The 24,575-nt window shown below is 41.0% G+C and overlaps 2 protein-coding genes across 6 annotated transcripts in view; one reads left to right on the top strand and one right to left on the bottom strand.

Annotated features, from left to right (window-relative positions):
* Positions 1 to 13,522: 13,522 nt before the first annotated feature.
* senp8 (SUMO peptidase family member, NEDD8 specific) lies at positions 13,523 to 18,159 on the bottom strand. 3 transcript variants are annotated; one of them, XM_079554778.1, is made up of 2 exons: positions 18,032 to 18,159; positions 13,523 to 14,205 (listed from the first exon to the last, which is right to left on the bottom strand). In XM_079554778.1, exon 2 carries the CDS (start codon positions 14,179 to 14,181, stop codon positions 13,543 to 13,545), a length of 639 nt encoding a protein of 212 aa, XP_079410904.1. In that variant the 5' UTR covers positions 14,182 to 14,205; positions 18,032 to 18,159; the 3' UTR covers positions 13,523 to 13,542. The 3 variants fall into 3 exon arrangements, with proteins under 3 accessions (XP_079410904.1, XP_079410902.1, XP_079410903.1); XM_079554776.1 differs by lacking the exon at positions 18,032 to 18,159 and adding an exon at positions 17,756 to 17,824; XM_079554777.1 differs by lacking the exon at positions 18,032 to 18,159 and adding an exon at positions 17,640 to 17,772.
* Positions 18,160 to 20,666: 2,507 nt separating this feature from the next.
* Positions 20,667 to 24,575, top strand: part of myo9aa (myosin IXAa) — a 338,748-nt gene continuing 334,839 nt past the window's right edge. For all 3 annotated transcript variants that reach the window (XM_079554645.1, XM_079554646.1, XM_079554644.1), the window contains exon 1: positions 20,667 to 20,787. The gene's annotated coding sequence lies outside the window, so the exon portion shown is untranslated. The remainder of the gene's footprint in view (positions 20,788 to 24,575) is intronic.

The following is a 24,575-nucleotide window of genomic DNA, read 5'->3' as shown; positions in this document are numbered from 1 at the left end:
GGGTGTTTAGCGTTAGCGGCTAACACAGTGGGTGTTTAGCGTTAGCGGCTAACACAGTGGGTGTTTAGCATTAGCAGCTAACACAGTCAGAGTTTAGCATTAGCGGCTAACACAGTCAGAGTTTAGCATTAGCGGCTAACACAGTGGGTGTTTAGCATTAGCGGCTAACACAGTGGGTGTTTAGCATTAGCGGCTAACACAGTGGGTGTTTAGCATTAGCGGCTAACACAGTGGGTGTTTAGCATTAGCGGCTAACACAGTCAGAGTTTAGCATTAGCGGCTAACACAGTCAGATTTAGCATTAGCGGCTAACACAGTCAGACAGAGCTGAAGGCGGCAGGAGCAGTGGGCGGGGCCTGTGTGTGACCATGAGCGACATTAAACATAAATTATAGAACAATCTCTACAACCTCTGACCCTCAAGATGATTTTGAGAAAAATAATTACTCAAATCAGAGACTACAGTGAAAGTACTCCACAAATATGAGAAATACTGTCAATTACTTCATATTTTCCAAGCAGAACTCCCAGTCAGGTCACATGTCAGGAAGTGGTGCTTCAGAAGATCTTTGAAAACATTCACACCAGTTTACTTCCTTTAGACACGACTTATTCATCATTTTAATCATTATTTTACTTCTATTTCACATCAGGGACTCTTGAACATTCTTGGTATTTTCTTCCTTCATTTCGATAATAATCCTTTACTCAGATATAATTCTATCATTTCAAACTCTAATGACAGTTTAAAGGCTGTGACAGGCCAATACTCTCAGAAACATGATGTCAATGTACAGTTTCTTTTTAGTGCTGATAAAACATGTATAATGTAACTCTACTAACTGTATTGTAAGGAAATAAATGCTGCCATAATAAAGTCTCTGGACTAAAGCAAACTCTCTGTCGTTATTAAAGAGTGCGTATGACACATGAGCTAAAACACAGTCAACACAATTCACTTTTCACTTCCTGGTTGGACCCTGACAGGAAGTGACATAGTTAGAGGTTTACTGTAGCGGCCATGTTAGAAATTCAGACGTACAAGGAGGCGTGGCCGAGGGGGAAGGAAACACAAAAGATCTTTAGTAAAACTCCAGAAAGGACATGGACATAGTAATGCGGAACAAATGGCAAGTTGGGCGTCCATCTTGTGACTGGCCCTCTGGTGCAATGTAAGCAAATGGAAACATCACTTATTTCCTTGATACTTTTTAAATCTATTTTTTGTACGTTTTTTTTTGTCACGTTTTTTGTTTTGTTTTTTCCCTTTTTTCATGTTTTTTTTGTCACGTTTTTTTTCACTTTTCATGTTTTTTTTTTCACTTTTAGTTCACGTTTTTTTGTCACGTTTTGTAACATTTTTTTTTCCTTTTTTTTGTAGCGTTTTTTTGTCACTTTTTTGTCATGTTTTTTTTTCTTTCTTTTTTTTTACGTTTTTGTCACTTTTTTCTTTTTTCTTAGCGTTTTTTGTCACGTTTTTTTGTCACGTTTTTTTTGTAGCGTTTTTTTGTCAGGTTTTTTATGTAGCGTTTTTTTGTCAGGTTTTTTCTTTTTTGTAGCGTTTTTTTGTCAGGTTTTTTTTGTAGCGTTTTTTTGTCACATTTTTGTCACGTTTTTTTTTCTTTTTTTTGTCACATTTTTGTCACGTTTTTTTTTCTTTTTTTTGTCACATTTTTTGTTTTTTTTTTCCACGTTTTTTCGCATTTGTGTCATGTTTTTTGGGCCCTTCTGTGTGGAGTTTGCACGTTCTCCCCGTATCTTGGGCTTTACCCAAATGTAAAAGCTTCCTGACAAAAAAAAGCATCAAAATAGCAACGAGAACACAAAAAGTGAATAAAAAGTGATAAAAGAGCAACAAAAACATGGCAAAAAAACAAAATAAAGCCAAAAAAGCGTGACAAAAAAATGATTAAAAAAATAAAGCAACAACAAAAGAGCAACAAAAATGTAACACTGTTGCTCTCCAGGTGCGAAGCTTTTAGATTTGGGTAAAGCTGAACGGGTGGCATGTGCTGGTTGAGGAGGTTAAACCTGATCCGGGTCAAATGTGATTTGAATTGTATTGTTAGTAGTTGCAGTTCAGTTTTGCGGCAGCAGAGGGCGCTGTAATACTGTGTTAAGCCTTGGTTTGAAGCAGATCTGTGTAAAAGAGATAAAAGCAGCTCAAGTAAAGGCAAAGAGACAAAAAAGCAAAGTTATCAGACAAATGTGTTAATGTGCAGAAGGTGGAGCAGAGTCACAAGAGGAAGATTATCATTAATATTAACATTTGTAAGCAGGGGCGGACTGGCCTTATGTCCATTCTGGACGAGCACAGAAGGGCCACCGGCTCCAGGGCCACCGGTCTGTGGCCTCTCACTTTACCTTACCCTTACCCCCGGGCATAACCGAGCTTTACCCAAATCTAAAAGCTTAACCTCTTAACTCCCGCCTCCATCATTTTTTTTGTTGGGTATTCAACTCATTTTTGTAACTCATTTTTTTGGTCATTTTTTGTCACATTTTTGTCATTTTTTTGTCACTTTTTTGTAATTTTTTTTGTAATTTTTTTGTCATTTTTGCCACTTTTTCATCATTTTTTTGTGTCATTTTTTCGTCTAATTTTTATTACATTTTTGTCACTTTCTTGTCATTTTTTTTGTCACTTTTTTGTCATTTTTGTGACATTTTTGCCTCTTTTTCATCAATTTTTCGTCACTTTTTTGTCACATTTCCATCATGGTTTTCGTCTCAGTTTTGTCGCTATTTTCACAGCTTTTTTCCCAGAAGCTTTTGGATTGGGGTAAAGCCAAACTGGAGAAAATGTGCTCGGTTCAGGTGGGAGTTAAGGGGGTTAAAAGAAAAGCATCCAAAAACAAAAATGCGCTGGAAAAGCAACAAAAAAGTGACAAAAACACAACAAAATGTGACGACAAAACGATGAAAAAAGCGATGAAAAAACAACAAAAACATGAAAAAAAACCCAAAAAACAAGAGACGAAAATACAACAAAAAAGTGACAAAAAAGTAATGAAAAAACATAACAAAAATGCAGCGACAACGTGACAAAAAGTTACCGTCACTTTTCTAGATTTTCGCTTTCAAATGAGGCGTTACAGTGTTGCTCTCCAGTCAAGAAGCTTTTAGATTTGGGTAAAGCCGAACTGGAGAAAATGCTCTCGGTTAAGGCGGGGGTCAGAGGTTAACATGTGTATTAGTGGAAGTGTCGCAGAAATGATTATATGTTTATGTTATATTGTTGGTTGTTTTAACCTGTTAACCCCGCCTTACCCAAGTGCATTTTCTCCAGTTCAGCTTTACCCAAATCTAAAAGCTTCTCACCTTCTAAAAGACTAAAGCGCGTGCATGAGCCGCCCTGCGGGACACGCCCCGCATTCACAAACAAGTCGGATCGCTCTCTATTTTTAACACATACACTTACGTTACCGTCCTGACTCAAAGGTTCACGCCCAGTTCACTCAAAGAACCGCGACCGCGAACGCCTCGGAGCTCATTTCATTGTTTTGGTTTCAGGTTTAGTTCAGTTTTCACGGCTTTTGTGTCACGTTTTTGTCGCATTTCTGTCACGGTTTTTTCATGTTTCTTGACACGTTTTTTTTTTCGAATTTTTTTGGTCACGTTTTTTCAGTTTTTTTAAACGTTTTTGTCATGTTTTTTTTTCACGTTTTTTTGTCACTTTTTTCATGTTTTTTGTCACATTTTTTGTCAGTTTTTGTTTTGTTTTTTGTCACGTTTTTGTCCCTTTTCCCCACGTTTTTATCACGTTTCTTGTCACTTTTTTCAGTTTTTTAAACGTTTTTTCCCCACGTTTTTTTTTACTTTTTTCATGATTTTTCCTCAGTTTTTTTTACTTTTTTTTGGTCACGTTTTTTTTGTCCCGTTTTTTTCCCCACGTTTTTTGTCACGTTTTTGTTCATTTTTTTTTTCTTTTTTGTCACGTTTTTCATGTTTTTTCCTGTTTTTTTAAACTTTTTTTTGTCACGTTTTTTTCTTTTTTGTCACGTTTTTCATGTTTTTTCCTGTTTTTTTTTACTTTTTTTTGTCACGTTTTTTTCTTTTTTTTACGTTTTTGTCACGTTTTTTGTTGCGTTTTTGTCACGTTTTTATTTATTTTATTTTTTTTACGTTTTTGTCACGTTTTTGTCCCTTTTTGCCCACGTTTTGTCCCGTTTTCCTCGTGACATAGGCTCGTGACCGCTAAAGTCTGTCTATGCTTCCCCCTCAGAGCGTCACACAGTGGCTGCGAGTGGGGCCTGAGCACCACAGCCGAGGCCATGACAGAGATGAGTATATGATAAACAGCAACTTAATGTCATCCTCCAACACCTACCACTAAAACATGTACAATAGGTTCCCCTCTGGGGCCAGAACTCCTGGTAAAATCAAAAGGCCGCTCCACCTTCGCTCTGACCTCTGACCTCTGAGCTCAGCAGGAAGGGCCTGGCTGGGACTTGCCTCGCTTTCGTCAGTCTACCCCAGGGCAGCTGTGGCATTATTATTATCAATACATTTTAATGAAAATTATTGCAATACAGACTCTTTTTCCATTTCCTTTTTCCTGCAGACTTTTTCCTGTCAGACTTGTTTATTTACAAAGATCATTCACCAAAATAAATCAAACTGTGATTGTCTCTGAAACATTTTTTGTCACGTTTTTTGTTGCGTTTTTGTCAGGTTTTTTTTATTTTTCATTTTATTTTTTTTACGTTTTTGTCACGATTTTTGTTTTGTTTTTTTGTCACGTTTTTGTCACGTTTTTGTCACGTTTTTTTCACATTTTTTGTCACGTTTTTGGTCACGTTTTTCACGTTTTTGTCACGATTTTTGTTTTGTTTTTTTGTCACGTTTTTGTCAGGTTTTTTTCACATTTTCTGTCACGTTTATTGTTGCGTTTTTGTCAGGTTTTTTTTATTTATTTTTTATTTATTTTTTTTGTTTACGTTTTTGTCACGTTTTTGTCACGTTTTTGTCACGTTTTTGTCACGATTTTTGTTTTGTTTTTTGTCACGTTTTTTGTCATGTTTTTTTCAGATTTTTTGTCACGTTTTTTGTTGCGTTTTTGTCAGTTTTTTCCCCCACGTTTTTGGTCACCTTTTTTTTCTTTTTTTCTTTTTTGTTTTTGTCACGTTTTTCACGTTTTTGTCACGATTTTTGTCAGTTTTTTGTCTCTGAAGTGTCTGAAAGGAGCTCACAGGCCTCACATCTCCACCCAAATGAATCAAAACGTAAGAAAACAGAACAAAGAAGCCTCTAAAATAAACCTCTAAAGAATCAACCCTGAACTAAATGCTGCTTAAATGTGATGAATGAATGACTAAGGCCGTCGTTAATTGGAGCCCCAGTAAAACCAGTTCATAAACAAGTGTTTCCAAAAGCCTGCGCCTCCGCCTCGCGCCTGACCTCCCTCCACACCTGGAAACACTGAGGCGCAGGATGTCAGCGCCGCCGGGCCTCCAAAGGAAGTCCTCGTTTTAATTAGACTCATTCACACGCACACGGCTGCATCAGTGTGTCGGGGAAACAACAACGAGCGCTGCTTAAAGAGGAAGTTCAACATCAGCCTCTGTCTAAACTTAAACTAAAATCAGAAGCAATTTTTCTGATGAGAATGAGACTAAAACTTACTGAGCTCCTCCCCCCATCTTGAAGGGTGCGCTGCAAAATGTGAATATCAAGCATTGTCTTAAATGAGTTGAATTGAGGAAATGTTTCTTGTTCTGAGCGGTTTTCACTCATTTAGACACTTTTCCTGATCGGACCGAGTTTGCTTTGCTTGTTTGAGGACATTTCAGACCAGTTCTAGGGTAAATCTGGCTTGAAATAAGAAAGTAAAATTGCCAATGAGATAAGACTTTACAGCTTTACCCGAATCTAAAAGCTCACGCCGACAGGCCAGTGCCTCATTCAAAAGCGAAGACCTACAAAACTCATCGAAACGTTTTTTTGCCGCGTTGTCGTCACTTTTGTCGACATTGCGTTTTTGTCAGTTTTTTTTCCCACGTTTTTTGTCAGTTTTTTTCACATTTTTTGTCAAGTTTTTTGTCACTTTTTTCATGTTTTTTTCACGTTTTTGTCACGATTTTTGTCAGTTTTTGTTTTGTTTTTTGTCACATTTTTTTCCGTTTTTTTTCACATTTTTTTCATTTTTTTTCACATTTTTTTCACATTTTTTTTCACATTTTTTTTCACATTTCAGACCAGTTCTAGGGTAAATCTCGCTTGAAATAAGAAAGTAAAATTGCCAATGAGATAAGAGCAAGTTTCTTTCCCCATTGGCAAAGAAAATGACCTGAAATAAGGACGAAATGTATCGAAACGAGTCAGAAACATCTCAGAACAAGTGAAATAATCTGGGACAAATGCCCAACAACTTCTTAACCAGTCAGAACAGCTAAAATGTGGATTATTGTGCTCAAACTGAGATGTTTATACTGATCTAGTTCATTACTTTTTGCAGTGCACAAAGCTAACCTCTTAAAGTGCAATTCTCTCGTTCCGCTTTACCTGAATCTAAAAGCTCACGCCGACAGGCCAGTGCCTCATTCAAAAGCGAAGACATACAAAACTCATCGAAACGTTTTTTTGCCGCGTTGTCGTCACTTTTTGGACATTTTCTCATTGTTTTCTTGTTGCTTTCATCACTTTTTTGTCACGTTTTCTGTTGCGCTTTTGATGCATTTTCATCCTCGTGTGAAAATGTGCTCAGTTAAAGCGTTCAGAGTGAGAGGTTAAAGGGATATTTCAGGATTTTTGACACAGGGCCTCATTTTCTCGTTATCCAGAGAGTTGCTGATTTCTGGAGATATTTTTTTTTATTATTATTCATACTGTCCTTATATTTGAAGAGTTTTGTGGTGCTAGGCTAGTGCTAGTCCAAGGGTCACAAAAACTTTTTTCAGCCGAGGGCCACTTCAAGAGCCCTGAGTTGTTCGAGAGCTACCAGTTAAAAACAAATCCTAAAGACTTAAACGTACACTGTTCACTTATAGGATATTGGCCCCGTATTGAATCAATAGCTTTATTTTAAACTCGCACTGAGTCACAAGAACCGAAATAATTGTATTTTTAAGAAAATTAAGTGTTTTACACCTTAGAAAAAAGCCCTCAAGGGCTACTGGGCATGCCCCAAAGGGCACCCAAGTGCCCACGGGCACCACGTTGGTGACCCCTGTGCTAGTCTATGGTATCAGCTAGCCTGCATTAACAACAGTGTGACCCGCTCCACAGAGCACCTGAGGCAAATCACTGATAACACCAGACTAACCATATAAATGTCTGTGTCCATAGAATCATTTTAACCATTTTGCATTTAAAATACCTTATATTTGAGCAGCATCAGCTTCGTGGTTGTATAAGCTACGCGGCGGCGGAGTGATCTGCTAGAAAATAGTCCCTCAAAATGCGATCATTCATGTGATGCAGGTCAGTTATATTCCAAACATGATTCTATGGACACAGACATGTATATGGTTAGTCTGGTGTTATCAGTGATTTGCCTCAGGTGCTCTGTGGAGCGGGTCACACTGTTTTTAATGCAGGCTAGCTGATACCATAGACATGCACTAGCCTAGCATCACGAAACTCTTCAAATATAAGAACTGCATGAATCAGTTCAGAGGTTCTGAGTCTGTTGTTGTCTGTCCAATTGGTCTTTAAATCATCACAGATCTGACAGCCTACCCAACCCACTGAGGATTTGAGGGGAAAAAAGAGTTTTTCACATTTTTCTGATAAAAACACAGGGTGCACACTGCAGAGCAGACTAGGGTTGGGCGATGTTCCCTTAATTGGCCGTTGACGATGTTTACAGTGAACCATCGTGATGGACGATGATATCGTCCATTTCTCATTATAAGCATTTTTTTTAAAAGACATTTACATAGCCTATATATAAGCTGCATATTACTATGTATGTTAGGAAAATGTGAGATTGCAGATAAATGGATCTAAACTAAACATGATTTGAACAGAGTCACAGACACAACTTTTGTAAAAGAAATGTGTTAAAACTCGTGCGTAAAGTCTGAGGAGAACGACTTATTCAGAGCGTGAACTCCAAGGCTCTTCTCACACTAATACAAATGTAAATCGGAGCTTATTATTTGCATTTGCTCAATTTTAACGTAATGTTTAAGAAACAGTGGGTGAACGGGACAATATTTAGAAGTTTGCGTCGTAGCCACGTTTTTGAAGCCGCTCCACGCGCCGCCCGGTCCGTGAGCTGTAACTTCGTACCTCCTGCACCGCCTCTTTCTCTCTCCTCTCTTTCCTCTCTCGGTCCTTCGTGAGAATAGTCCACGTGCTCAGCTAGCTCCGACGTGAGAGCTATTCTCGTCATTTTAAAACGGTTTAAGAGAGAGAGAGAGAGAGAGAGAGCTCCGCGCGTCATAAACAGAGCAGCTGCGTCTTTACGTTAATAATTACGGCCAACACATCATGGCTTCTGGCGGGCTACTGACGCTAGCGCATATTAGTTACATCCGTGATTTAATTTACAGTGCAATCCCTGCTAAAGTTTGTAGGTTTGCAAGGCCTACAGAAGACCAGTGCGTGTTTCTGACAGGAGGGGGCGTGGCATCACGATGGTGGCTCTACATCGTGATGTTGCTCATCCATCGCCGATGGACGATAACATCGTCCATCGGCACAACCCTAGACCAGACCCTCCAATTATTGGTCCTTAGGGTCAAAGTTAAAAGAAAAAACACAAATAAAAACTATAGCAGACCATTTTGAGACATTGGGTCCCTGACTATATGTCAAAAATCCTGAAATGTCCCTTTAAAGGAATAGGCCACCGTTTTTACACACTGAGATATGTTCTTACCTCACTTTAGTCGAGTTAATATATCCCCGTCTGGTCTTTGTCCGTGCGCTCACACATACGCAGCCTCTCCCACATGTCACATAGCTCCGAAAAAGCTCACGATAGAAGCTACCAAGCTCTTCCACGTGTTCCCTATTTAAATAAAGTTACGTGAAGTGTTTTCATGCAAAGTATATTTACACAGAAATGTAGCATGTCGATTTTATAAGCAAATAAAAAGGGGAACTATATTGTGAGGCGTAATGATACAGGAGCACAGCGTCCGCGCAGTAACTCCTAAAGGTTATTGACGGAAGTGAGCGGGGAAGTCTTTAGGAGTTACTGCGCGGACGCTGTGCTCCTGTATCATTACGCCTCACAATATAGTCCCCCTTTTTATCTGCTTATAAAATCCACATGTTACATTTCTGTGTAAATATACTTCGCATGAAAACACTTCACGTAACTTTATTTAAATAGGGAACACGTGGAAGAGCTTGGTAGCTTCTATCGTGAGCTTTTTTGGAGCTATGTGACATGTGGGAGAGGCTGCGTATGTGTGAGCGCACGGACAAAGACCAGACGGGGATATATTAACACGACTAAAGTGAGGTAAGAACATATCTTAGTATGTAAAAACGGTGGCCTATTCCTTTAAGAACATCCCTGATTTCGATGCATCGGCTGCACTTAAAAACCCGTCACATGACCGAGGAGCGCCCGAGCTGATTGGTGCGTCTGCAGAGTGGCCTCATTTCAGCGCTGGGATTACTGGTCCAGCTGATTTCCGCCGGAGAAAAACTGGCCGCTGGCTGCCAAAAATCTGCTCCCCCAGGATTACCGTGGGGGGGGGGGGGGGGGGGGGGGGGATTATGCATCAGAGCGGATTTTTCTCACACCACAATGTTCAGCCGTCACATCGTCCGCCCTGTGTGTCACGGAGACGACGGTCTGAGGACAGGCCGGACTGGGACTGATAAACAGCCCTGGACTCTGACCAGCCCGGCCCAAATGAGCGTAACTGTGACACTTCCACAAATACATGTTTTAAACTCTTACCCCCCGCCTAAACCAAATGCATTCTGTCCTCTTTTGGCTGTGGAACACCTCATTTGAAAGCTAAGACCCACAAAACTGACCTTTTTCCTCGCGCTGTTGCTGTGTTGTGTCACCTTTTGTATGTTTTTTTTTTCTTTTTCATTTTCGTCACATTTTTGTTGAGTTTTTGTGACATTTTTGTTGAATTTTTGACATTTTTGTTGAATTTTTGACATTTTTGTTAAATTTTTGTCACATTTTTGTCACATTTTTGTTGAGTTTTTGTGACATTTTTGTTGAATTTTTGTTGAATTTTTGTTGAATTTTTGTTGAATTTTTGTCGAATTTTTGTCACTTTTTGTCACATTTTGTTAAATTTTTGTCACATTTTTGTCACTTTTTGTCACATTTTTGTTGATTTTTTGTTGATTTTTTGTTGAATTTTTGTCACATTTTGTTGAATTTTTGTTGAATTTTTGTCACATTTTTGTTGAATTTTTGTTGAATTTTTGTTGAATTTTTGTCACTTTTTGTTGAATTTTTGTTGAATTTTTGTCACATTTTTGTTGAATTTTTGTCACTTTTTGTAGAATTTTTGTTGAATTTTTGTCACATTTTTGTTGAATTTTTGTCACATTTTCGTCACATTTTCGTCACATTTTTGTTGAATTTTTGTCACATTTTTGTCACATTTTCGTCACATTTTCGTCACATTTTTGTTGAATTTTTGGTCACATTTTTGTCACATTTTTGTCACATTTTCGTCACATTTTCGTCACATTTTTGTTGAATTTTTGTCACATTTTTGTCACATTTTCGTCACATCTTTGTTGAATTTTTAATTAATTTTTTCCATCATTTTTTGTTGTGTTTTTTTGTCCGTGTTTTTCTCATGTTTTCATCCTCTTTTTCTCGCTATTTTGATGCTTTTCTTTTTAGCTTTTAGATTTGGGTAAAGCTCGGTTGAGGCGGGACTGGTGGCCCTCGAGCCAGTGGCCCTTCTGTGCTCTTTCAGAATACAGGACATATGGCCAGTCCGTCCCTGTCTGAGGAGGTAGATCTGCCGGAGAGAACGGGCATCGCCTCCTTTGCAAAGTCTCCGTGGTCCGTGGCGTGTTTAAAGACAATAGTAAAGCCCGAGGCCCGTCCGACTGGTTTGTCCGGCTGGAAACACAGTCCAAAGAGACGTGACGCGAGGAAGTGACTCTCACACTTATAAAAACAGCATCAGGGTGAAAGATGCACCGTCAGAACAATAAAAATGTCCTCACAATAAAGTTAGTAGCTTTGATTACAGTAAATTCACCTTGGCCTGTTTGAAGAAGCTTCTGCGATGTCCAAAGATCCAGAGTACCATGATAAGAAGCGTCCGAATCGGGCTGTCAGTGAGGAAGGAGGTGAGAAAAGGAGCTTTAAAGGAAAACCGTTTTCCACACTGAGATATGTTCTTACCTGAGCTTAGACGAGTTGATGTGTCTGGTCTTTGTGTCCGTGGAAGAGCGTGGTCGCTTCCAACTTCAAGCTTGGAACAATGGCTGCTCTGCTTTTTGGCCACAACACTAGAGGCCGCCATTGCTGTCGTACCTCCATATCGCCGCTAATCCCCCCCATTGGAAACCATTGGATTTTAGACAAAACAACTTTAAAGCCTGGTCCCAATCTTTTTGGAACTATCTAGAGCTTGATCTTCCTCCTGTGATAACGCTGAGTCACAGTTAAAGGAATAGGCCACCGTTTGTACATACGCGCAGTAACTCCTAAAGACTTCCTCGTCAATAACCTTTAGGAGTTACTGCGCGGACGTTTTGCTCCTGTATCATTACGCCTCACAATATAGTTCCCCTTTTTATCTGCTTATAAAATCGACATGCTACATTTCTGTGTAAATATACTTCGCATGAAAACACTTCACGTATCTTTATTTAAATAGGGAACACGTGGAAGAGCTTGGTAGCTTCTATCGTGAGCTGTTTTGGAGCTATGTGACATGTGGGAGAGGCTGCGTATGTGTGAGCGCACGGACAAAGACCAGACGGGGATATATTAACACGTCTAAGGTTAGGTAAGAACATATCTCAGTATGTAAAAACGGTGGCCTATTCCTTTAAAGAGACCAGGCTTGTTTTCATAAGAAGAATTTTAGAAATCTCGTACTTAATGAGGGCTGGACTGTTAGCATTGGAGCTACAAGTCACGCAAGGGCGGAGTCTACGGTGAAGATCCCGCCCTTATGCCCTTTTTAGCTCGAAACAATAGTTTATAGCTTTAAAGGGAGATTAGTGATGAAAAAAGCAACAAAAAAGTGTCAAAAATACGAGAGAGAAGCTTTTAGATTTGGGCTGAACTGGACCTGGCGGGGCTTAAGAGGTTAAATAAAAACCACAACAGCTCAGTGTGTCAACTCAGTATGGATACGCTGACCAAAACTAAAGTTAGTGATGAGATGATTTGTTTGTAATAAACCGACAAAGAAGTGAAAAATGGCAAGTTTATTCCTCTCCTTTTGAGACATTCAGCGTTCACAGAATCATGAACCAGGAGTCGCACAATCACAGTCAGTCCACGTTATTCAGAATGACCCTGAGCGTATCTGTGTAAACATGTGTACATTCAGGCCGACGCCCAGGGGAGGGGGCGGGACATGTTGTTCTGAGGCTAAAGAGCCGAGTCAAGTGTGGTGATGTCACTATGGGAGTTTCAGCCCCTCCCACAGGATGTTATTGACAAATGATTGACAATATCTGGAGATCTGGGAGCTAGGGCTGCACGATATTGAAGTGACTTGCGATATGCGATATGGCTATGCAATATCGCGATCACGATATTATTGCGATATTTCACCAAACACGATATGTTCCGTTTTTTTTCAGCAAATCGTGTCAAAAGAAGACTTAAAAAAACACCCAATCAGGACCAAAACAAGGGCAGAATTTAACCTCTTAACTCCCGCCTGAACCGAGAGGATCTTTTTTTCCTCACATTATCATTTTTTGCCATCATTTTTTTGTTGGGTGTTCAACTCATTTTTGTAACTTTTTGGTCATTTTTTGTCATTTTTTTCTCACCTTTTTGTCATTTTTTTTTCTTCGTTTTTTCGTCAAATTTTTGTGATTTTTTTGTCAAATTTTTATCACGTTTTTGTCACATTTTTTGTATTTTTTTTTGTCATATTTTCGTCCTTTTTTTCATCTCTTTTTTGTCAGTGTTTTCTCACTTTTTTGTCACATTTCCATCATTGTTTTCGTCTCAGTTTTGTTGCTTTTTCTCACCTTTTTTCCAGAAGCTTTTGGATTGGGGTAAAGCCAAACTGGAGAAAATGTGCTCGGTTCAGGTGGGAGTTAAGGGGTTAATAAAGCTAGTAAATGTTAAACTAAAACTGAACTTCTACACATGACTTCAATGCATGGGTGGATCTCAGTCAGATGAAGGCTATGGGGATGTTGCGATATATTGCGCAGCCCTACTGGGAGTGATGTCAGAACACTTATACTTATACTTCTGTGGGGCCGGAGAGAATCTGGCTCTCGGGCCTGACGTTGCCTGACCCTGTAGTGTCTGTTATTATGCAGTAACACTCTTGGTGTGGGTAAATACTGTGCATGTTTTATGACGGAGAATCCCTGTTATTGAGGAGTAATACAGAGCCTATATGTGAGTTAATACTTGAGTAGAGTGTGTGAGGAGTGCAGGACGGGCCGTCAGTGGAAGGCCAGACTCTGGATGAGCCGGCACCACTCCGCCCTCTTCTGTGTGATGAAGCCCGGGGTGATGGTGTTGGCGGGGAGGCGTGGGCCGCCCTCCAGCCGGACCCGCTCACACAGGGCCTCGCAGACACACACCACGTACATGCCGCAGTCGTAGCTGTTCTGCTGCGAGGGACACCGCTCCTCTACGAACGCCGCCTTCCGCCCGGAGCCCATGAACGGCTCCAGCGTGTGGGCGATGCGGCGAGCGTGCAGCGAGTTACTGCCGCTCTGAGAGTCGTAGTGGGCGAAGAGGTCGGCGCCGCGGTGGTAGAGCAGCAGGCTCCAGTGAGTGCCCCCCGCGGTCTGGCTGGAGTTATCGTTGACTGCGAGGAAGACGCACCTGCGAGAGGAGAGCGCCAGCGGCTCCAGGAACAGCGCCAGCTCGTCCGGACACGACGCGCATTTGATGAACTGCGTCACCTCTGGACTGATGAAGGCGATGGACTCCTTCAAGTCTCTGAAGCGCTCGGCAGAGAAATACTCAAAGGCGAACCCGATGACCTGGTCGTTGAGCCAGTGCGGGCCTTCCAGCAGGGTCAGGTCCGAGCGCCGCAGCAGGCTGTCCTGGTAGCTCAGAACCACGGGGTCCATGCTCCGGCGTCACTGCGGCTCAGCCTGCAACACAAACAGCACTGTGGGTCACCTGACGTCACCTGAACACATCTGAACACACCTGACCACATCTGAACACACCTGAACACACCTGAACTCACCTGAACACACCTGAACTCACCTGAACACATCAAAATCAAATCAAAACAACTTCATTCATCCCAATAGACAGATACAGAAGCATCTCGTCATAGAAGGGGGCGTGGCTTCACCAGGGGGGAAAATAGAATCTTCTGAGAAACACATTTTTCCCTCTTTTTAGCCATTTTCTGGTGGAATATCAACTTATTTATCACATAAATAAAGTCAAGTGTAAATCAGGCCCATATGGATATTTTCTCACAGCAGATTGTTCAGCAGAAGTGAAAAAACGGCAGTTGTAGCTAGCGCTAGCTAACCGTTAGCATTAGCACGATGCTAACATGTAGCATCAGGTTAGCATTCTCCGTTATTCATGTATTTATGGGCTGTTGAACCACTTTGCTCCTCCCCATGTCTTTGTATCTTTATTTAGTAGAAACTATTTTCATAATTCAGCGTTTGTTAAAGTAGTTTTTGAATAATTAGAGAAAATGTAAATTTTTTCAAAATTGTTTTCCCCCTTAACTGTTTTCAAACATGACCATATATGGGCGATTCCAAAGATGCGTCTGTATCTATACAGAATAACTACTAAATAAAGATACAAAGACATGGGGAGGAGCAAAGTGGTTCAACGGCCCATAAATACATGAATAACGGAGAATGCTAACATGATGCTAAATGTTAGCATCTGGCTAATGCTAATGCGGTTAACTAGCGCTTGCTACAACTGCCGTTTTTTCACTTCTACTGAACAATCTGCTGTGAGAAAATATCCATATGGGCCCGATTTACACCTGACTTTATTTACATGTGATAAATAAGTTCATTTTCCACCAGAAAATGGCAAAAAAGAAAAATGTGTTTCTCAGAAGATTCTATTTTCCCCCTTGGTGAAGCCACGCCCCCTTCTATGACGAGATGCGTCTGTATCTATGGGCAGTTCTGTTCACTGCTCTCTGGTCATAAAAAACAGTAAATGGAGACACAAACAACCACATACAGACGTCATGAACTGTAAGGGCATCAGGACACAAGGGGACCAGGAAAAAAGAACAAGATAAACTCTGCCTTCCTACATGTTGTCATTTAAGTTTCTGACAGCAGTCGGGAGGAAGGACTTTGAACAGCGGTTTCTTTTCTGCTGGGGGACGACATATCGCCCCCCGGAGGCATCAGAGTAAAGTGCGACCGCAAGACATGGTTTTGTTGACCCAAAATCGATGGAGTCTTTTGGACGACTCTTTTCTTCCAGAGTGAGGCGAGGTCTTCAAAACCCACACCAGGAATCTGACTCCACACTTTGACAATGTGGTTCAGACGGTTCTGATTTTTCACAGACCGGCGTCAAACCAGCAAATAAGAGAAAAGGTTAAGACGCTTTCAATAAAAGAATGATAAAAGTGACTTAAAGTATTTGCTGATACATTAAAAGAGTTCAGTTTCCTCATCAGGTGAACTCGCTGCTGTCCACGTTTGACACTTTGCTCTGTGTTTTTATCAAATCGTAGAGAGGAATCAAAACCAGTCCCCAAGTGCTTAAAAGAGTCGACCTTTTCCACCTCCTCCCCGTGGATGAAGCTCGGTTTGGGGCTCATCACATAATAAAGAGGAAATACACACACTACACATTATTTAGAAGAGAAGAGGCAGCGCTCACTGGGTCACCGAGTAGTAGAAGAGGAAATTTGCTAAAAGAAAATAGCAAACAGACGTACAAATCAGGTGCTCTTCAAACTCGTGGGGCAAAGCACTTTAGGAGAGAGGATGAGCTGAGGAACTCTGGATTTGCAGAAAAAGGGTTTATTGAAAAGAGTATGACGGCGCTTTTCTACTCTTCATCAGGGAAAGCGACATCAGAGCCTCATTTAAAACGGGGGGGGGGGGGGGGGTCTCACATGATCAAACACATGACGTATAAAATCCCATAGACACTTTAAGACATTTTTCAAAACTGCAACATGGGCAGTGAAAATATTATATATATATTTTCATGACGATCAATGATAGAGGAGCCAGCTGGAGTCGCGGTTGGACTATTACAACAGCCTGTTCACCTGCCTAAATAAAAAGGAGCTGACCCGCCTACAGTATGTTCCAAACTCTGCAGAGGCTCCTGACTCGCACCAACAGGAGAGCCCACATTACTCCTGTGCTGAAGTCTCTCCATTGGCTTCCTGTTGCCTCCAGAGGTAACTTTAAAATTCTGGTTCTGACCTTCAGGCTTCAGGGACAGGCTCCAGTTTACATCACTGACCTGATCCAGCTCTACTTCAGCTCAGAGTCTGAGGTCGTTGTTATTGGCAGTGACGGGTATTTGTAATTATTGAGTTTTCTTTCCCCGTCTTGGAACCAGCAGAATGTTGTAGCATAAATATTGATGATTGTAAAGTCACTGGAATATGATAAAATGACTATATGTCATATCTTCTTTGTGCATAGTTAATGAATGTATCTATTTCTTAAGTACGAAAGGGGGGGAGGCTCTAACAAGCTGAAGCTTCTGCCGACTCCTTTTGAGCATCATATCCACGTTATTTATTTATCTATTGGGCGATTCACCTACGCATGTATCTTTATTTTGCTTGATTACTGTGAATGAATAACTTTGTGGAGCTCAGATGCTCAAATAAAAAAGATGAATTGAATTGAATTCATGGTTCCTCGGACCCTTAACAAAACCCGAGGAGACGGGTCCTTCAAAGCCGTCGCGCCCCGTCTCTGGAATGAGATTCCTCTGTCATTGCGTTTCCTCGATTCTGTGGAGACTTTTAAAAAGCAACTTAAGACTTGGCTTTCGAGAGTGAATAGAGCTGCCTCTTTGAACACATATTTTTTACGGTCTTTTACTGTTTGTTTTAGTTGCTGTCCACGGTAAAGCACTTTGTGACCTCTGTCTGTGAAAAGCGCTATATAAATAAAGATTACTTACTTACTTACTAGCTGTGGACCTTTAACATCCCAATTCTCAACAGGGACGAGTTTAGAGCCACATTTCACAACTCGCACGGTCACTTTTCAGGGTCACAGAGACACAAATGCCACAAAACTAAAGTGCAAGTTCATGACATTGAAACAAATGCTTTATAATTAGATGCACAGAACCATTTCCCCACAAATGCCTGTTTACAAAAGAGAACAAAACCAATATCGTTCCACTACTACAGGGGAATAATCAGGTATAGTTTTCCTTTAACAACTACGTATGTTCAAAATCAGGACACCTTCTTCACTCATGCATTCTTAAACGTGTATAACTACAGACAAAAAGGAAACAGATCCTGCAGTGAGAGGCAGAGCTGCAGAGGATTGTGTTACTGCAATGCGTTGACTTCATCATTTTCCGACACACGCACACGAAGCGTTCGCCTGAGAAAAGCACTTTCGGAGACACTCAGCTGAACCCTGCGTTACGTGAACTCCATTTAGATCGACCCAAGCGCGCTGTGAGACTGTGAGAGCAAAGCCGTACCTTCAGGAGGCACATTCAGGCAGAACGAAGACGCCAAAGAGCCGTCCCTCCTCACCTCCTCCTCACCCGCTGCACCGACTACCGTAAAGTGCGGCGGCTTCTTCTTCTTCTCCTGCAAACTCTGTAGCTTCACCGAACACCGCCACCTGCTCATCCGGAGCGACACAAACGCTTCTGCACGCGCGGGTTCACCGGTGATTTACGTGACAGTTCAGTTGGAAAACGTTGAATCGAGAGGCTGGTTTATAACGAAACAAGTCCGGAGCAAATACTCACATGGCGCGAATATGAATCTGCGGAGGCGGAGAGTTCAGACGCAGGTACAAAGTTAAATAAAGGTGTTCACCCGGGGGTAATTAAGCCTGAGTAATTGTGTAAAAATGTGGCGTGAGTTGTTTACATGCGTCCGCCGGTCCGCCTTCTTCTTCTTCTTCTCTCCGGTTACTTCCGGGTTCCGGCGTCATCGTGCGTCCTTTTTTCCCCCCTCGTTTTTTTATTTTTATTTACTTATTTTGTTTTATTGTGAGAATAATTGAGAAATAACAGCAGCATAATAATAATAATAGTAAAAAATAATAATATATATAATAATAATAATAATAATAATAATAGTAAAAAATAATAATAATAATAATAATAATAATAATAATAATAATAATAGTAAAAATAATAATAATAGTAAACAAAAAAAATAAAATAATAATAGTTAAAAAAATAAAATAATAATAATAATAAAAAAATATAATAAAATAATAATAATAATAATAATAATAACAATAACAATAATAATAATAATAATAATAATAATAATAATAATAATAATAATAATAATAATAATAATAATAATAAAATAAAAAGTCTACAACCAGGATCTGTTCATAGAATTTTGTTGCTTTTTAAAAAAAAAAATGTATTGAACGAAAATTCATGTACAATTAAGGTTTGGGTACATGGACATATATGACAACATTCTTTGGCACAAAAAAAGGGAATTTTTCCTTTTTGTGGTAATATTTTATACTTATACTAATCTATCTAAAAAAGCAAGGACCTTTTAACACCGTTGTAAATTAATGAGGCTTTCTTATTCAGGTTTGAGGCACATCTTAAGGACATGAAGTAGTTTGTAAAATAATTCATAAAAACAGAAAAAAGAGGAGCGGCATTTTTCCACCTACATGTGAATAAAGTATTTACCCATTACGATTACAAAGTTCACAATATCAGATGTTTTTGAGTCCAAATTGTCCATAAAATAGATTATAGCAATAAGTTCAAAAGAAGGCACATTTTGAAATGTTTAAAATTTTGTTGCAGCTTTAGATTTGTAATTTTAACCTCTTAAAGAAACAGGCCACCGTTTTTCCATACTGAGATATGTTCTTACCTGAGCTTTGACGAGTTCTTTAGGACCTGTCTGATCTTCCCCCGTGCCTTCAGTCACGTAAACACAGCGCATTTAGCCTGTAGAATAAAGTGAAGATATTACTGTGCGGTTGTCGAACTACTCCTGGTATTATTACGCCTTACAATATAGTCCCCCCTTTTATCCGCTTAGAAAATCCACATTGTTTAATTGTGTGTAATTATACTTTGTAGTGGAACACTTCACGTAACCATATTTAAATAGGGAAAACGTGGAAGAGCTTGGTAGCTTCTATCTTGACCTGTTTTGGAGCTATAGAGGAGAGAGGGAGAGGCTAAATGCTAACGCCGTCTGCGCTGTGTTTACGTGACTGAAGATCAGACAGGTCCTAAAGAACTCGTCACAGCTCAGGTAAGAACATATCTCAGTATGGAGAAACACTGGCCTGTTCCTTTAACCCCCACCTGAACCAAGCACATTTTCTCCAGTTTGGCTTTACCCAAATCTAAAAGGTCCTTGACTGGAGAGCAACAGTGTAACGCCTCTTTTGAAAGCTAAGACTTACAAAAGATACATTTTTTGTCATGTTGTCGCCACGTTTTTGTTTCATCTCTTTTTTCCCCCCCGCTTTTATGTCGTGTTTTTGTCGCTTTTTCATTGCTTTTGTTGTCGGGTTTCGCCAAGTTTCTGCTGCTTTTTTGTTGCGTTTTTGTCATATTTAGTTATTTTTTTGTCACTTTTTATGCCACTCTTTGTTGCGTTTTTATCCTGGTTTTCTTTACTATTTTTATGCTTCTTTTTTTAAGCTTTTAGATAAAACCAAACTGGAGAAAATGCTTTTTTTTGGCCTTTTAAAATTATTTTTATTTGTTTATTTTTTTATGTCAATTTATTTTCATTTTTTCATTTTTTCATTTTTATTTATTATTATTATTATTATTATTATTATTATTATTATTATTATTATTATTATTATTATTATTATTATTATTATTATTATTATATTTAATTAATTTAATGTTTTTTTTAACGCGCTCGGTCGACGCGGGGCGTAAACGGTTAACTTCTGAAAACCATTGCGTCGCCGTGCGTAAAAAACGCCGCCGTCGACGCCTCCCCGTGTGTTGTCCCCGCCCCGGCCCACCGCGCACGAGCACGCACTCACGCACCGCTGCCTGCCTGTGCGCGCTCCCGCAGCAGCAGCAGCAGCAGCAGCAGAGTGGCCGCACTGATTAGCGAGGCATAGGAGGAGTGTTCGCGGACGTGACACCGAACGGGACACGCAGCCGCTTCGCCTCTTCATTCCCACCCTCCGCCACCTCCGCCACCGCGTTCCTTTTTGTCTGTTTGCTCTTTTTTTTTTGTCGGACACGGTGAACCGGGGGGGCGCTTCGCCGTGGACAAAATGCGCCACGTTTACGCACGGATTAAGCCGATTGGAGAGCAGTGAGGACGGACGCGTTTGCCCGAGAGAAGGAGGAGAAGAAGAAGAAGAAGAAGAAGAAGGGGGGGGAATGCAGGGAATTAAATGAGAGACTGCGTTTGGGTTTAGCCGAACTACAAACGCTGCTCTCCTGCCCGCGCGACCCATCCTTGGATTGAAAAAAAACAAAAAAAACCGTCGTGGCGATTACTCGAGTCTCCTATTCAGCGATCACGTCTCACGGTAGGTGTGTTATTTCTCATTCTCTCTCTCTGTGTGTCTCTCTCGCTCCTGCTAAGTGAAGAAGAAGAAGAAGAGGAAGAAGGGGGGGATTGAGACAGTTTTCCTTCGGATTCCGCGGCTTCTTGTCCGGTGCCGCTGTGCGTATTTGCTTCGCCTTGCGCTTCCACTCTCGTGCCAATCCGTTTTGTCAACTTCCCCCCCGGCCACTGTGTGTGATATTTTCGTTTCAAACACAGCCCGCCTTCCTCGCCCTTGAGTGTGTGTGCACGAGCAACATGAAACCATATGTGGCACAGTCATGATTCAGCCGTGTGGGATCCGTCTCCATTTAGCTGCTGCTGAATATTGTATGGAGTCGTTACGTAAAGGCAGCGGCGGTGTTGTGTGGTGGTGGTGTGTTGTGCTGAGTCTTGGTTCTGCAGCAGTGGGGTGGGGTGAATGTTTTCAATGTATTATTTAGAAGTAGAGGTCAGACAGTGCAGCTTAAAGCGGCAGCAGGAGGAGCGTTACGCACCAGCAGCAGAAGAAGAAGGAGAAGTAGTAGAGGCTGTAAATGGGCAGCAGTGGAAGTATCTGCTGAATCACGCTGTCAGGAGTTGTGTCAGTGCACTCACTTTGTCACTGTGGCTGGTGATGCTTAGTCATGGCACATTTTCTCCAGTTTTGCCCAGTTCTGAAAGCTTCTGGACTGGAGCTCGCAGCCTATAGGCCAGTGTAAGTCAGTGTAAGGCCAGTGCTTCGGTTTTGTTTTTGTTGTCACGTTTTTGTCACGTTTTCACTGCTTTTTGTCGCTGTGATCGAGCCGCACAAGTGTGACCGAAACATGTCCAAAAAGCGAGAAAAACGTGATGAAAACACAACCAGGAAGGAAGAAAACGTGAAGATTACAACAAGGAAGAAGTTTAGATCAGCCTTGTAGGTCTTAGCTTTCAAATGAGGCCTATTGATGAAGACGGCAATCCGGGTATTTATGACGTTTCCCCCTAGTAGGGCTGAACGATGTGGACAAAGTTTCATATCTCGATTTTCATGCCAGATGTCTCGATATTGATACGATACGATATAACTCCGGGTTCGGTGAACTAAATCATAATACAAAAGAGTGCCGTTTTATTGATGAAAATCTATATCGTTTATACGGGGCGACAGTGGCACAGATGGTAGAGCGGGTCGTCTCATGATCGGAAGGTCGGGGGTTCGAATCCCACCACCGGAAAGTGCACATTGTCGTTGTGTCCTTGGGCAAGACACTTCCCCCACATTGCCCCCAGTGTCTGCGTACACTGGTGTATGAATGAGAGCATGAATGGGTGAGTGGATCCTTGCTGTAAAGCGCTTTGAGTGCCTAATGTAGGTGGAAAAGCGCTTTATGAGTTGAGACCATTTACCATTTTACCATTTATATCTTGCTTTTTCGATTTTCATATTTTGAATGTTCATATCTTGATATAGATACGACATAAAAATATGAATGTAAACAGCTCAATCTCAATCCTCAATCTTTCAGCCCGACCCCCTGGTTCGATGTCGGCCATGTTGGCGTCGTAGAAGCTGTTCCATTATTTCCTCTGAGCGTCTGTGCAGCAAACGCACAGAACTCGTGTTTAGAGGCAGGTTTTTATTTTATTTTGTTTACCTTTATTTAACCAGGATAGTCCCACTGAGTCCTGGCCAGAGGGGAATCTATTGTACCTGTTTTTAGTGGTAGGGGAAACCGGAGTACCCGGGGGGAGAACATGCAAACTCCACACAGAGGGGAATCGAACCATTTCATTTCATTTCATTTATTTATTTATTTAATATGGACATAGCAATTACATTGGACGAACCAGATGCATTGTTTAAAGTGTTATAGCGCATGTGCTCATTTTCAACACCTGTCCATAGGGGGCTTTTAGGTTTCAAAGATAAAACACATTATTAAACACAGTTACAATAAAACAGATTATTAAACTAGATATGGCACATTCTACCCATGTGAACACCTTTGGGTCGATTTGAGCCACTGTTTAAGCTCTCTTAACCCGGGACCTTCTTGCTGTGAGGCGTGAGCGCTAACCGCTGCGCCACCGTGCCGCCCCAAAGAAAAACCACCAAAGAAAATCACATGAACTGTGGTCGTTTTCTCATTTTTGTTGTAAACGGCTTCACAGACCTGTAAATGGAGCTTTTCTCACCGTATGGTCTGGAACGGTGAAGCCAGTACCGACTATGGCGAGGTAGGAATGTCCGTTTCATGGCATTTATATAATGTCTGATGTTTCTTCATAATAAACAAATGATTCGATGATGTTTAGCGGCTGATGGACATGAACCCCACCCACAATCAGCTGAATATGTTTCAACATTTGGATCAGAAGCCACTTTTATTTGTTAATTTTATTATTAACCATTTCATTAATGACTTCTAACCAGGCTTTGACTTCATCTAGACGAGGTCGGTGGGTTTGACAACAGCTGAAAACATCTGCATTGTTCATCATTTGTTTGAGGCTAAATGCTAATGCTACATAGGAAAAATAAACTGACCAAAATGCAGAGTTTTGAACATTTCCCAGAGCAGCCGCTTAATACCTGTTTCCAGAGGTCGTTCCACCCACTCTGTGTTTATCACCAGTGCATTTATTTGTGTTCCTTCCTCGTTTTTCAACTGTAGTTCTTTTATTGTACTTCATCTTTTAAGGTTTCATGTTCCTCCACGTCCTAAAGTGTAGAATGAGCTCAGACCTGTTCACCACATCTGCCTCTGAAACCCTGCACTGTCGCTCAGAAAGTTGTTAAGTGCTGAGCTTAATATAGAAGCTGCAGTTACACGTATGGCCTGAGGTGGCAGTAATGATTATAAAATGGCTAACTTGCATCTAGCCCCTTTAAACACAAGTTTCCCTAAACCTCCGTGAATATAGACCAGAAGCCCAGAACCTGAGAATTCATTCACTCGGTGAGTTTTAGCGACGGTATGCTAATGCTAACAGGAGCTAATCAAAGCTGGGACAGAAGCTATGATTGAATCGCCTAAAGTAAGAAGACAGTTTTCAAAATTTGGCCCAAAAAAATATAGTTGGTGCAGAAAACCCACATTGTATCTCTGTATTTCTGTGATTGAAACCTTTACTTTAATACTACAGATGTAAGTTACTTGTATATGATTGTTCATTAATGTGGGTTGTCCTGATCAATTAAATACATAAATAATACTAAATGTTTAACTGTAGGCACGGGTAGCACAGCGGTTAGCGCTTGTGCTTCACAGCTAAAAGGTCCCGGCTGGGTACCGTTAACCGGTTCCTACTTGGACTTGGTACCGACCGAAAAGCTCCGGTAGGGGGCGGTATCGAAAATCGGTGCTAATTTTCGGTACTTTTTCTCTCCAAACGTCAATAAATGATCCGCAGTGAGTCTAAAAAAGCCTGAACTCATGAGCAGCTTCAGCGCAAATGCAGAAGCAAAGCTGTAACTTACTCACACTTCAGTCATTATCAGAGATGGCAGAGCCGCGGACTGAGCCAGGACTAAACCAGGACTGAACCAGGACTAAACCAGGACTAAACCAGGACTAAACCAGGACTAAACCAGGACTAAACCAGGACTAAACCAGGACTAAACCAGGACTAAACCAGGACTAAACCTGGACTAAACCAGGACTAAACCAGGACTAAACCAGGACTAAACCAGGACTAAACCAGGACTAAACCAGGACTGAGCCGGGACTAAACCAGGACTAAACCAGGACTAAACCAGGACTAAACCAGGACTAAACCAGGACTAAACCAGGACTAAACCAGGAC

This window comes from Gobius niger (assembly GCF_951799975.1).
Source record: "Gobius niger genome assembly, chromosome: 4".
Taxonomy (NCBI): Eukaryota; Metazoa; Chordata; class Actinopteri; order Gobiiformes; family Gobiidae; genus Gobius; species Gobius niger.
This window is presented reverse-complemented; position numbering and strand designations above follow the sequence as displayed.